This window comes from Artibeus jamaicensis, unplaced genomic scaffold (genome assembly GCF_021234435.1).
Source record: "Artibeus jamaicensis isolate MK-2021 breed Jamaican fruit bat unplaced genomic scaffold, CSHL_Jam_final scaffold_3151, whole genome shotgun sequence".
Lineage (NCBI taxonomy): Eukaryota > Metazoa > Chordata > Mammalia > Chiroptera > Phyllostomidae > Artibeus > Artibeus jamaicensis.
This window is the reverse complement of record NW_026522037.1, coordinates 7,430,964-7,444,129: the sequence shown is the minus strand read 5'-3', so window position 1 is coordinate 7,444,129 and position 13,166 is coordinate 7,430,964. Positions and strand designations below refer to the sequence as shown.

Sequence of the window (13,166 nt, the reverse complement as noted above, 5' to 3'; positions counted from 1 at the left end):
CTGTATGGGATCCTACTTGAGGGAGAAGGTTTTATGTGCATGCATGTGATATGTTATGTGCGTGTGCTTTAATAACAAGGAAGAGAGAAGGTAATGCAGAGACACAGGAAGGAGATGGTTACAGCCACCATATTAATAAAATCAACGATCCAGTATTTCTTTCTATGTTACCACCATTGACTTTTGTTTAAGAAAAACTATTAAATTTAGGTCTCTCTGAGCATCGTGATCCACAGCTTAGACTTTCCTGAATCCCACATTAAGTGAAGCTGAGAGGGAGGGGATCAGTCCTCGGTCACCCCCTCACCCTCTTAGAAATGCAGTTTTCTCCATTAGATGCAGCATTCTGACCTTCATAAGTCAAGATGCTGCCTTCACTAGGAGAAATGTTGGCGTGATTCTATACACATTTCAATCAAAAGCTGACTCACTGACAAAAAATTTGAGTTCAGGGCTCTAGAAACGCCAATGAGAGGCCAAACCATCAGTTCAATAGCTGAACACGCCACTTGGCCAACCACGGGGAGAGTTTTTGGCTCCACACCAGGCAGCCCTGATCAAGGCGAGGCCAGCCTTCCAAGCAGGCTTCATCACCCTAAGTAGGGTGAGTAGAACTAGAGCGAGAATGATGGGAAGAAAGAAACATCATGAATAAAACATTAAAATATTATTCTAAACCATGAATCAAAAACTCAGGTCCAGCACACCACATTTAGGCATGGACCGTGAAATTTACTTAAACTTCTCCATTTCTATTTGGTTTGGACAGTACCGTGTTATCACAGTTTTGCTGTTGTTAATACTGTGTCAACACTTTCATTACAAGCTTCAGTCTCCAGGACTTTGTAAATGGACTGCAAACCTTACAAATGGAAATTAATGTTCAACATCCAGGGTACTGAGCCCATAGGAGAGCCAGGAGAAAGCCAGAGCTACAGACTGATTTTTTTTTTGGTGAGTGTGATTTGAAATTACGCTAGAATTTGGGGCATCAAATTAAAATGCTATTTGTCCTCTCAAGAGATTCCCAAATGTTCGTTGAAAATGAGAGATGATTAGGCTCTTTAGAAATATTTCTGTTGATGCTGAATGTGATTCAAGAACAAATATTTTAAGATTATTAGATGTGGGTACATTTGCATCATCCAGGCAATTGAAGAATGTGTGTTTAGGGACCGCCCACCTCAAAAGGCTGATGCTTTTCCACGTACGATGCGGTATTTCCTGGACCTTTTCAATTCCCTGGACAGTCTCTAGCTCCAGATAGAATGAGCACCCCAGGATGCGGGTGCAGCTGATACCTGGAACTCAGTCAGTTCCCTTTGTTGAGGAGGGCTGTCATCCTCAACAAAGGGTTATGTTGCCTCTGGAGAGCAGCCTTTATTTGAGCACCCTGAGTGAGGGCCACACAGTCCTGCCGAGGCCGGCCAACTCAGCCACATGCCACCGGGCGCTGAGAGCAGCACATGGCGTTGTGCAGAAATGTTCCAACTCTGCAGGTGGGTCCCGGCCAAGGAAGCCTGAGAAGAAGCCAGGTGGCGAGGAGCCCATGCTCACACCCGCTGGGCTCAGATTAGACATGTCTGCATTCTGTACTCAGCATCCTAACCACCAGCACGCTGCAGTGACACACGTGTGCGCACACACGTGCGCACACACAGAGTAGGTCTGCAGTGAATGCTTTAGGCGTCTCTGCTCTCACAGTCCTCCCCTGGGAATTGCATGAGAGTGCCTCCAACAGGGCATGGGCTGAGTTCCAGGTATTTGCGGGGTATTTGTTTTATTTTTCCACTTTACCAACATTGTGCTCTGTATACAGTACAGAGAACGCCTGGATGTGCGTAGGCTTTCAGTGGGACATGTGAGGAGTGGAAGTCTTTTTGCTATCAGCAGTTTAATGCCCCACCCGAGCTAAGATTCAGGAGGTTTTCTGGAGCCCTTACACATCCAACCCTCCTCCCTGAATCCTTTCTTTTTCTGTAGCAATTCAGTTGGCTCTGGCGTTGCACCATGATTACCAGTGGCCAGTGTTTTTCAACAAAGGTTGGTCTGATTTCCTTCAAGGATGGCTTGTCTCACCCTTGGCATGACCCTGGAAGGGTTAATCCTTTGCACGCATCTTCAGAAAGTTATCCTGGAACCCCCACCAAGTAGACCAGCAAAAAGCCTTATCTTCAAACCAACCCCCCCCAAAAAAAACACAACACTACAACAACAACTAAATCCATGAAATCGCTTAAGCCACCCTTCCAAAGAGAGGGAGACTCAAAATGTTTTATGCAGCAACCTATAAGAAACTCATTTTGTGGGATGTTTCACATTCCAGCCCGTGGTTTATTCCCTCATATATCCCTGCCGGTAATATCGACCAGATGTGGCAGAGAAGTCTGTGCAGAATTGTAAAAATTACAAGCACATTCTGTAATTCCAAAGCATTGTAAAGTCACAGCTTGGTTTTCTTTCTTTCTTAAAAAATAAAATAAAATAAAACTTTCCAAGCTGGCAGAAGGTTCTCAGTTCAACTATTGCTGGATCACTTTAGAAAATTGTTCTGCTGGTCCAAAGGGCTAAAGAATTTGAAAATGTAAAACCCAACTCTATCTGTGATAAACTGTAGGGAATTTGGAGAGGACTGCTTGCAAACATGCATTTAAGTCTATAAATTTCTCTCTTTTAGTGTTTCAAGTCTTCATACCCCAGATCTCAGATAGGTGCACGAGTCCATATATGCTCATGTGAGGATAAAACTACAAATACTGAACTTTAGAAGTTTATTTTTCTTCTCTTTATTTCACAGGAGGCACATGATTAAATAGAAAAAAACATAAAACTGGGGTTCATAAAGACCTAGGTTTATTTCTAGTGAGTTAAACTCCTCAAGCCTCACTTTCATCAGATGTATATGGGTATAAGAATATTTACCTCATAGGAGGACCAAAAAAGATGGTATAGGCATGAGGTGCCTAGCACATAGTAGGTGCTTAAGAAAGGTTTGATTCTGTCCCTGCTTCCGAATCTACAAAATAACAGAGATTGTACTAGACTGGTGTTTCTCAAAATGTGCCCCATGGACGCACACACCAAAGTCACCCAGGGTACCTATTTACAAAGTCAAATCCCTAGGTGCCTTCCAGATCTACTGAACTAGAGTCCTGGGGCACATGGCCTGAGAACAAGCATTTTAGCTGGTTCTCAAGGGGCGTTTTTCTACAGCTCAGTGTAAGAACCACAGTAGCCTAGACCTTTGCTCTGAAAAGTGTGCATCACCTGGAAGCATGTCAGAAAGGCAGACTTGTAGGTCCCACCGGGAACTCCATCCCCGGAATCTGCATTTTCACAAAGCTCCAGCTATTCAGATGCATGGTCAGGTGTGAGAAATGCTGGCCTAGAGAACTTTTATCCTAGCCCTGAAATCCTATGGTATGAGTCTACAAGACAGTTCTAGGTATCAACCTTAAAATCACTCTGTGGATGAGACGACAGGTGATGGTGCTCAGCTGGATCAAACTCAAATGAAGGCGAAGAGAAAAGAAACCTTCCATGCCTTCAATCCTGGCTCCAGCCTAATGCACTGAAGAGAGAGTGCAACTCACATGAAATAGAAACCCCAAGAGTGGCGTGGCACCCGCTATAATCCACGACCTGTCCGCACGTGGACTGAAGCTAGACCAGTCTCCCAGCACAGGACGACGCCTGCAGTTGAGGAAGCGTGCCGAAGGCTGTCCTACCCACAGGGTCGGGCCTAGGGGAGCGGAGGAGGGGGGAGCAGACGGAGCACCAGTTTGCAGGGACATTTTCCATGAGCTTTAGGTGGCTGTGCCCCTGGAAAAAGTGACCCCATGTCTGCGACGGTGAGGCTGGTCTCGCCATCCATGCCCGATGGCTGGGCCAGCCCGGTGGGCGGTGGGTGTCTGGGACCCAGCTCCAGGCAGTCTCGGAAGCCCCGCCCCTGTGAAGGTAGTTTTTCCCATGGTCCTGTTATCATGTCACCACATCAGACAACAACTCTGCTGGAGAACTGAGTAGTGTGGTTTTTGTTTTCTCCACCGGTTTCCCACTTTCAGAGCACTGTTTGACACCAATGCAGAGTTTTACGGAGACACATATTGCGTGTACTTATGTTTTAACGTTCAGTGCGGAACTGGGAGACTAAGGGGGCTGCAAAGGAATCTGTGGGCAGCAGAAGGTACTGCCCACAGGTACAGAGCTCCGGTCATTCTCCAATCTGGGATCATCCGCAGCTTAGGAGAGAGAAAGGAGCTGGCACAAACGAGCTTCTATTTCACTCCCTTCTCACAACCGTAGTGTAAACACCGCAGTCAGAAACGTGGGTTCCGGGGTGAGGCCAGCTGGGCTTGGATTCTGATCCTGCCAGTCACCAGCTTTGTGCCCTGGGGAAGCGGGTCTGGAACCCGCCGTGGGACTCTTGCTTCTTTATCTCTGAACTGGGGATGATATAGCATCTAGTCGCCTATGCCTGAGACTGAGTTAGAGAATCTGCGAAAGAGCAAGACAAGGAGAGAGGCCTCAGCCAACCAACCCTGCCAGCACCTTGATCTTCCCCTTCCAAGTTCCTGACTGTTTAAGCCACACAGTCAGAGGTGCTCTGTTATGGCCGCCTGAGCAAACTGTGACAGGAACTGTGATGGTTCTTCCAATGGTACAGACGACCAACCAGAGACGGAGAGAGCTGAGGTCATTGCCCAGGGGCAACAGAGAGGACTTAAACCCACGTCTGTGCGGTTCCCAGGTCCCCATTCTTTGTCCTGATGTTGGGCTGCCCCAAAGAGACATTAGCTCACTTGGCTGCATGCCGCTTCCAGTGTGATGTAGGATATAGGACATGTATACACATGGCTGTGATAAGAGCAGAACATGGTAAATACAAAGAGAGGTGCCAATGAGCAGAGATGGGACATAACAGGAAGGCTCACTCATTAGAAGCAAGTTCCCTGGAAACCACGGCCTCCCGGCCTTTACGACTTTGGGAGAGACTTCGCCCCGCAGATAAGAGCCCCGGCGACTGGGGCTAAGTTGGTTGGCCACATTTCATATTGATTTCAGCTGCCTGGGGATTAACTTCCCAAGGCTCTGCAACTCCGCTGACCCAAGTGAGTGACAGCAGGCTTAACCCCAGCGGCATTTTAAAGAAGCTGTCAAATGCTTCGCAGGACTGAGCAGAGTGTAATTGGAGGTGTCTGCCCCACTGCTAGCACAACTGCCCACTCAGCCTCAGGTTTCCAGCCGCTGCCAAACATTTAACAGTTTCTTTGGACCTGAATCCAGGAGACATGTGCCAACAGGACCCTGGGACCTGCGCATCCTCAGGCGGCAGAGGCAAACTCTGAGAAAACAGTTGTGAACCACTATGTCCCTCTTCCCCTCCCAAGCTTGTTAATCCGGCGAGATGCACGGGGATTTTAATCACTGCTTTCACCTGGTCTTCCACACCTTCTGAAGAATTTCTACCAACGTTAACCGCTTAACCTCCCAATAACCAGAAATCCTCACTCCCTCTTTCGCGTGTAGGTAAGAAAGCTAGAAGGGGATGCACAAAAAAACAATCACCTAGAGACCTGTGTGTACGTACTGTGTGTACGAGACCAGGCTCCAGCCCCTCTTCTCTAGAAGAGACAGCTGAGGACCAGAGAGGTGAAGTAACACGCCGAAGGCCACACAGCCAGGGTGGCAGAGCCACCACGATGACCAGGATCTTCCCTCTCCAAGTGCCTCCTTCAACCCTCATCTGTTTGGGAGCTTGAATTCTTTGCCAGGTGCTGAGATGCTTAAAGCCTGATGTTTGTACCAAAGGCCCAGCACAAACACCAGTCCATTGGGCAGCTGGCGGAGGTTGGCCGCAGCCATGTCTCACTGAGCACCTGCCATGTGCTACGTTATATGGTAAAGACGGCCCACGGGTTCCTTCCACTGACCTGCACAGCAGCAGAGAGAAGTAGGTTCTCTGATTGTCTGTGTTATTGATGAAGGACCTGGGACCCACAGAGGTTGAGTGACTTGCCCTGTCTCACAGCACGTAATGGGCAGCCTCTTCACCCTTCCGCTGCACTGGGCTCTCTCATGCTCAGCTCGGGGTTAGAAGCCCCGAGGGAATCAGGAAAGGGCAGAAGCACAGTCCCCGCACCCGAGGACATTGTGAGCTACGTCACGATGGGAGGGAGCTACAGAGTGCCCATGGCTTGACCGAGACCTTGCTGGGTGTTTCACAGACCACAGCACCACCACCTAGATCTCAGGGCACTTCCACACTCCAGCGTTCATTCCATGGCTTGTGTTCAATGTGCTGGAGAAGAGAGTAAGGGGACAGACAGGCCACTAACACATACAGGAATCAATGGACCAGATGGTGCTGGCTTGGGGGTGGCAGTGGGGTAACCGGCCAAGGCCCCAGAGAAGCACCTGGATTTACGGCAGGTCCATGTTCCATCCTTTTGAGCCTCGCTTGAGCTCTCCACAATAGCATGGCAGAGTGTCACGGCAGAACACGAGGGCTCTGCAGCGGCACAGGTAAGCGTCCCAGGCCCTGCTCCACTGTCTCTGGTCATGTGAGTGTGGGCAAGTTAGGTACCCCCTCTGAGCTCTGGATGTAGACTTAATAATGAATGATTCTCTTGGTGGGATAGGTGTGAAGGGCAAGTCTCAGAACTGAGACAGTGTCCAGCGTAATGCTGCTGCTTAGAAACACAGGCTACCTGGGCAAGTCCTTCGAATCCTGGACTCTAGTTTTCTCACCTGTGACGTGGCAGTATTGAGGCCGGGAGTTGATCTTTGTAAAGAAAAGCTCAGAATCCAGTGTCAGATCACCTGCATTTGAGCCCTGGGTCTGTCACTAAGTAGTTGTGTGAGCCCAGGCAAGTTCTTTGACCTCTCTGAGCGTGACTTTCACATCTACAGAACAGTAACGATCACAGCACCCATCCCAGAGGTTGGTCAGGCATATCAATGAGTCATGTGTAAAGCGCTCAGAACAACACGTAGCATCAGTGTGTTTGCCAGCGTCATGACCTTGAAGTGCCATCGGGAGGTGCCAAAGCGCCCGGTGAACGCACGGGGATGGCACAGAGTAGGTGCTCAGAAACCTGCAGACACCTGCCGAGTTCAGGCGTGCATCCCTCCCCGTCTTCTGATGACGGAATTCTTCTTCCCTTCAAGAAATCCACTCCTGGGCCCTGCGCACCCACATCCCCAAACACTCAGGATGAACACATGACCCAGACTTCATCGCTCCAAGGATGGTGACCTGTGGCAACGGCGATTTGCTCCGACATGCACATGTGGCCATTTAAGCAACCTACCCTCGGCTCCTTCCGCAGGACTGCTCCCCGGGGCACCTCTCACCGGGTGCCCGATGAGCACGCTCGGGGTCTTCTGCTTTGGACCACCAGTGCACTGGCTGTTCCCAGGGACAGAGGGAGGGGCTGACGTCCCAATGACATCAACAAGGGTCCAGCGGTCCCTGGGGCCACCCACAGCCATCACTGGACCCCTTGGGCATACAAAGGAATATATTTCCTCTGTGGGTGAGACTAACTTTAGTTGAATTTCTGTCACTTACTAGGTAGTATTACTATTATAGTAACAGACGTTCTCAAAACATACGATTTCTCTTTCCCATCAACACTCAAAACTTGTCTAATCACATGCCTTTCCAAAGGTGTTTTTTTTTACATAAGCATTGAGTGCTGCGCAGTTTTTAATCTATAGACCTAACAAGAAAAGGGCGTGTCCGGAGCTGCTGCATACCCACCCTGCATACTGGGGAGTGGGCAGCCTCGCAGCGTCCACATTTAGCTTTTTCCGGAAAACGGCTCGCTGTGCGTATTGAGATGCAATGCTCTTTTAAAGCAGAGCCGGCAGCCTCTGTATACACACTCGTGATTGCACAATTATTGATTTCTAATTTGTACCCTGCTTACTTTCAAAAAGGCCCCGGCGCGGCAGACAAAATAAGACAAAGACACAGTAGGGCCATTAAGAAAAATCAAAGATCAAGCCTGGGGAGGAAAAGGGATTGTTGATTATAGCCCAAACCTAGGTTAATATAGCTGCTTCAATAAAAAAAAAAAATTATTTCACTCTTAGCTTTCTGGCCGCTGTTCAGAACGGGTCATGACGGGGTACACAGAGGACTGGGCGTACCTCATGCCTGCAGCTCAGTGCCCAGAGCGCACGCCAGGCTGGAACGAGCACCAGGAAGGCTTCCTGAATAAGTGAGCGAGTGAATGAACAAGTGGAAGACTAGAGAACCAAAGTTCCCAAGAGCTCTGTTCTCCTCATCAGGTTTGCATCTCTCCTCTGTTCATCCACCTGTTCACACACGCCTGTGCAGGCTGCACTCTGTGCCTGGCCGGGGGGGCCAGGAGCGGGAGGGACACCAAAATGAGTCAGACGTCGTTTCTGCCTTCCTGGTGCAGCTCTCTGGCCTGGAGAAGAAGCTCAGTGTGATTCACGTCAGTGTTTATCGCAAACACTAGTTTTTGCATTGCGCCCAGAGAAAGAAGTCCAGAAACTGAGGTCGGGAAGACGGGGATTGTAGGAGTAATGATAGCTATCTTGGTGTTCCAGTCACATGGCACTTCAACCTTAGAACATACATGTGCACCGTTATCTCATCAGACACAGCTCCTGGGGAAGCAGGTGGAAGGGAGGAGGGCGTGTCTCCTGCCTTTTCCTGACGAGCATATTTAGACCCAGAAGGGAAGGTGACTCCTCCACCTCCTGCAGTTAGAAAGCGGCAGCCAGGACAGTATCCTGGGCTCTTCCACGTCCCCACGCTGCCCCCAGGCAGGTCATCGTTGCCCAGAACGCCCCCTGGGTCATGACCCCCCCTGCACAGCATGGGCGTCCCCTGATGGCATGGGGAGCAGCTTCGAGGTCACAGCTTCCGTGGGCGGGAGAACCAGCCCACGTGACAGCCTGCAGAGACTGGACCACTCCGACCCCATTCGCTCAGAGCCTCCCAGCAGCCCCAGCCCCAGGCACCTTCTGTGTACCTGGAAGGTGTTGACAAAATGACAGGTAAATAGCAGACAGTCTGCTCTGTTCAGTGAGGAGCAGGTTGAGAAGGTGCAAGGCAGTGCTGGGTAGAGAGACGGCAGTTAGGCGAACAGTTCAGGAGTGAACTACATAGAGGACCAGAAGTTCAAAATCAGGGTGATTTCACTGTAGGTGCCCTTGGCATTGCTCATTCAGCCCCACCAGACACTCGCTGCACCCATCCACCCTCACTCCCATCGAGGTGGATTCAGAGTAGAAAGTAGGAAGGAGGGCGTATTCTTGCCCACGTTAGTTAGACACATCAGCCAGGGGGCCTGAGCAAGAGAAATGAAATACACGGCAAAGGAGACCTTGACAAAGAACTGGTGCGGCCTGGAGAAGTCCAGAGAGCTCACTGTACCACTGACACTGTACCAGCCAAAGCTGGCCTGTTCTCGTTCCAGCAAAGTGCCCTTTGAAAACACATGTACAGTCTCGCTACGTGTACAAGAATAGATATGGACAGAGATGTAGGGTCCTCATTCAGAACTCATTCTTAAGTGCATACGCCAACATGGGTTTCATGTTTCCCAATTTATCCCGGAAACTACACTCGTTGTTTGACTGCACAAGTAGGTATCAAACACACAGCCACGGCGAGTGTGGACGGTGGCCACCACTTGGGCTCTTCCCCAGTAAGGTTAGAGCCTTCCCAGCAAGGCTGCAGATTTCACTGCCCGACTGCGAAGTGGCCACACTCAGTGTTGCTCTCCATTTGGAAAGGCACGCTTTGGGCGGCCCAGCTCGTCCCATAACGCACCCTAGTCAATGCCAGCAGAACTTCCAGGCTCAGAACCACGGAGCCGTTCACCATTAATAATTAGCGCCTGCCCAACACCCACGATGCACGAATCACAATCCCCCTCTTGACGTGCATCTCCAGCTCCTGAGCTTCCAAACTCTCACGCTGAATAAATGCACAGAGGCATCTCCAACTCTTCCCTCCTTGTTATATCCTGGACCACTCCGGAAGACAAAGCAAAATTCAAGGTGTTTCCTTCCATTCCCACAAAATCATAGGCCTCCAGACCCAGGGCTCCCTGACTGTCCCGTGAGGACACTGGCCTCAGGCCCACTGCCGGGCATTTCGGCATTTCCCCGAGGTAAAGCTCAGACCCAAGTTAAAGGGAAGCGTTTCCTCCTTCCTTGGGAAGGAATGATCCACTACCATTGCTGCTTGTCCCTACTGGCCACTCGGGCCACCGACCTCTGAAGGAAGGGAGCAAGAAAGTCGGGCCCGGAGGGGAGGGGGCGCACGGCACACAGACGCCCTGCCACAAGTCTCCACGGGTGAGGCCTCATGGCCAAGTTCCACGCAGCCCGGGCTCCATGCACGAAGGCGGCCCGGGCTCCACGTCAGCACAGCGCGGCGAGACACCAGGGAGAGAACACAGTTCACTCTACTCACAGTCTGGTGAGCTTCGGCGTGCTCTGGAAGAGCAGTTCTGGAAGGACTTGGAGCTTATTCTTGTTCAGGCGTCTAAAGAGGAAGAAAAGCGGAAGGATGTCAAGAGGACATTTAGTTGGATCAAGTGCATAATTCACAGACATTTCCATCGGTCGACAGGTGTTGGGACCCTCCAACGTGGGATGCTCAGCATGGGCGAGGCGAAGCCGTCTTGGGCTCGTCAAGTTGGAAATCTGGTGTCTGGCACAAATAATGCGCCCCCCCCACTTATTACAAAATGATAAATATGTAACTCTGGAATAGAACAGGATCACAGTCAAGCACAACATATGACATTTTAGGTGAAATGTTCAATTAAAACCATACATTATTACACCCAAATGATTGCCCTACCAACCACACTCAAGCAGGCCTTCCTTCTGCCGGACCCTACACCTAAGCAAGGTCCCTCATAAGCAGGGACTCCGCACTGTCCTGCCCCTCCCCCATCATGAGCCCAGGAGACACATCACTAACGATCACAACATTCTTTCCCACAAACCCCAGATAAGCCTTCTGGATTTTTCTCACCATGTGGGCCAGATAGCTAGAGCCAAGTGACCCAACTGGCATGTGAAATGGGTCCCTAAAAAGAAAATACCGGAGAAAATATTCCAGTCCTACATGGTGAGGTGGGAGGGACAGAGAGCAGTTGCCATAGGAACAGGAAGAGGGTGCGGAGGGTCGCCGTGGGCTGGGGGCCCAAGGGAATCCCTGCCAGCCGGGCTCCGGACGCCAGAGCAGAGGGGGCTGCAGCATGACCTTCGTGGGCTCTCGGCACTTTTGCCCTTGTGGGTGCCTTCCTCCATTAAAAAAAATAAATGTTATACTTTACTATTATGTTAATATGAAAACGAATATATTAGTATCATACATTATAACTTGGACTTTGACCTGAAAGCTCATTTTTTTTCTTCTAATTTTAGAAGCAGTTAAAATGTTCTCATGGGCCCCTGAGAGCACTGTGGGCCCTGGCACTGTCCCTTACTGTGACCAGTGAGGCAATCGGCCCCCCGTCGGGGACCACGGCCGAGGTGCGCAGTGTGGCCGGAGATAACACCCAGCCCAGTCGGGGTGCCCCACACTGGGTGGAGGCGACAGAGCCAGCCTCTTCTCTGGGAATGGTCCGTGCTAGTGCCACAGAAAAGAAGGCCACTGGCTTTCTGAGGGACATCGAGCCGTTGCTGTGGCCTCCACGCAGACTGACCTCCTGCTAAGGAAGGAGACGCTGTTCCGGGCTCCCTGCCACGCCTCCCTGCCCTGGCACCTCTACACAGCCGCATCGGCAAAGGCCTGAACCAGTGTCCCCAGAGCTCCCGGCCCCAGAACCGTCACAATCTCACTCCCTAGAATCTCCTGGAGGAAAAGAGCAGTCAGTGTATGGCTGGGCTGAATCTCTCCACTTCCGGGGAACCAAGGCGTGTATCTGGTTACCTGGGAGAACTACAGCGTCCCCTTTGAGAGCTAAGCAAACTGAAGGGGAAAGAAAAGGTGAGCTCCTTCTCAGCTTCTGGCCCCAAAGCCCACGCTTCCCCCCACACACCAGGCAGATATTCCCTGGGTGGGGTTTTGCTATTTCCCCCCTTTCATCCCAGGTGATGGCTGAAAAGTTCTGAAGGATGGGGGACGGGGAGGAAGTCACAAAGGGCAAAGCCTCCGAGAGGGGCATTTAAGAGCTCAAAGCACAAGGCTGCTGTTGGAAGTGCGCATTTTGACCCCAGGGCCCCCCGCGGAGTGTGTGCAGCCATGCTACCCACCCCCCCACAGACCCCGGCCTGGGGCGGAGTGGCTGGGGGCACGCGTGCACGCCCACTCACAGCACCCCCAGGGGCGGCCTGACTCCCGTACCCCTGCTCTGTATTTTTTTTTAAGAACTGTACATTGTATTTTTCATTTACAGTTTATACTTGGTACTACTTTGTATTAGTTTCAGGTGTACAGCACAGGGTTTAGATAAACGCACACTTTACAAAGTGTTCCCCGCCCCCAGCATGTTCTTTTAAAAATTTCTTCTAAGTTGTGGTGAAAAAAAATTACATTAACATAATGTTAAACATCTTAACCGTTTTGAAGTGTACAGTGCAGTAGTGTTAAATATATTCACAATGTTGTGCAACAGATCTCCAGAACATTTTTGTCATATGAGAACGAAACACTGTCCCCGCTAAACAAGCCCCGCTCTCCCCACACAGGGCCTGGCGGCCACCGTCCCACCTTCTGTGTCTGTGAACTTGACCAGTGTTCTTTGCTCACTCCCGGTATCTGCTCTTTGTGTGTTCCTGTCACTGAAATGTGAAGAAAGGGGCAGCACCAGGGGGCGGAGAATGAGGAGGAATCTAGCTCCTTACTTGGAGCAGTCCCCTACAGTCAGTGACAAGCCCCTCTAAGTCACGTGTGAGCACTGGTCCCAGAGAAGGTGTGGTCCTCGGACGGGAGGGCAGAGTTCAGGTCTGCTCATACCAAGTTCTCACTGTGGCACTTGGGGAAAGTTACATCCCCCGCTGAGCCTCCATTTTCCATCGGCAAAATAACCCTAGTCACTGCGTTGCCGTAAGTCTTAAGGACGCGGGGTGTGCAGAAGTGTTTAGCACTGCAGTAGCGGCATGGCGGCGATAATAAATGTGGTGCGTGTTGGGTCCTACCCGCGTGTCAGATGCTCTGCTCT

The 13,166-nt window shown here is 50.7% G+C and overlaps 1 protein-coding gene across 1 annotated transcript in view; it reads right to left on the bottom strand.

Annotated features, from left to right (window-relative positions):
- Window positions 1-13,166, bottom strand: part of SLIT3 (slit guidance ligand 3) — a 513,545-nt gene that overhangs the window by 407,959 nt on the left and 92,420 nt on the right. The window contains exon 4 of the mRNA XM_037127916.2: window positions 10,463-10,534. Within this exon, the coding sequence (XP_036983811.2) occupies window positions 10,463-10,534 (72 nt within the window). The remainder of the gene's footprint in view (window positions 1-10,462; window positions 10,535-13,166) is intronic.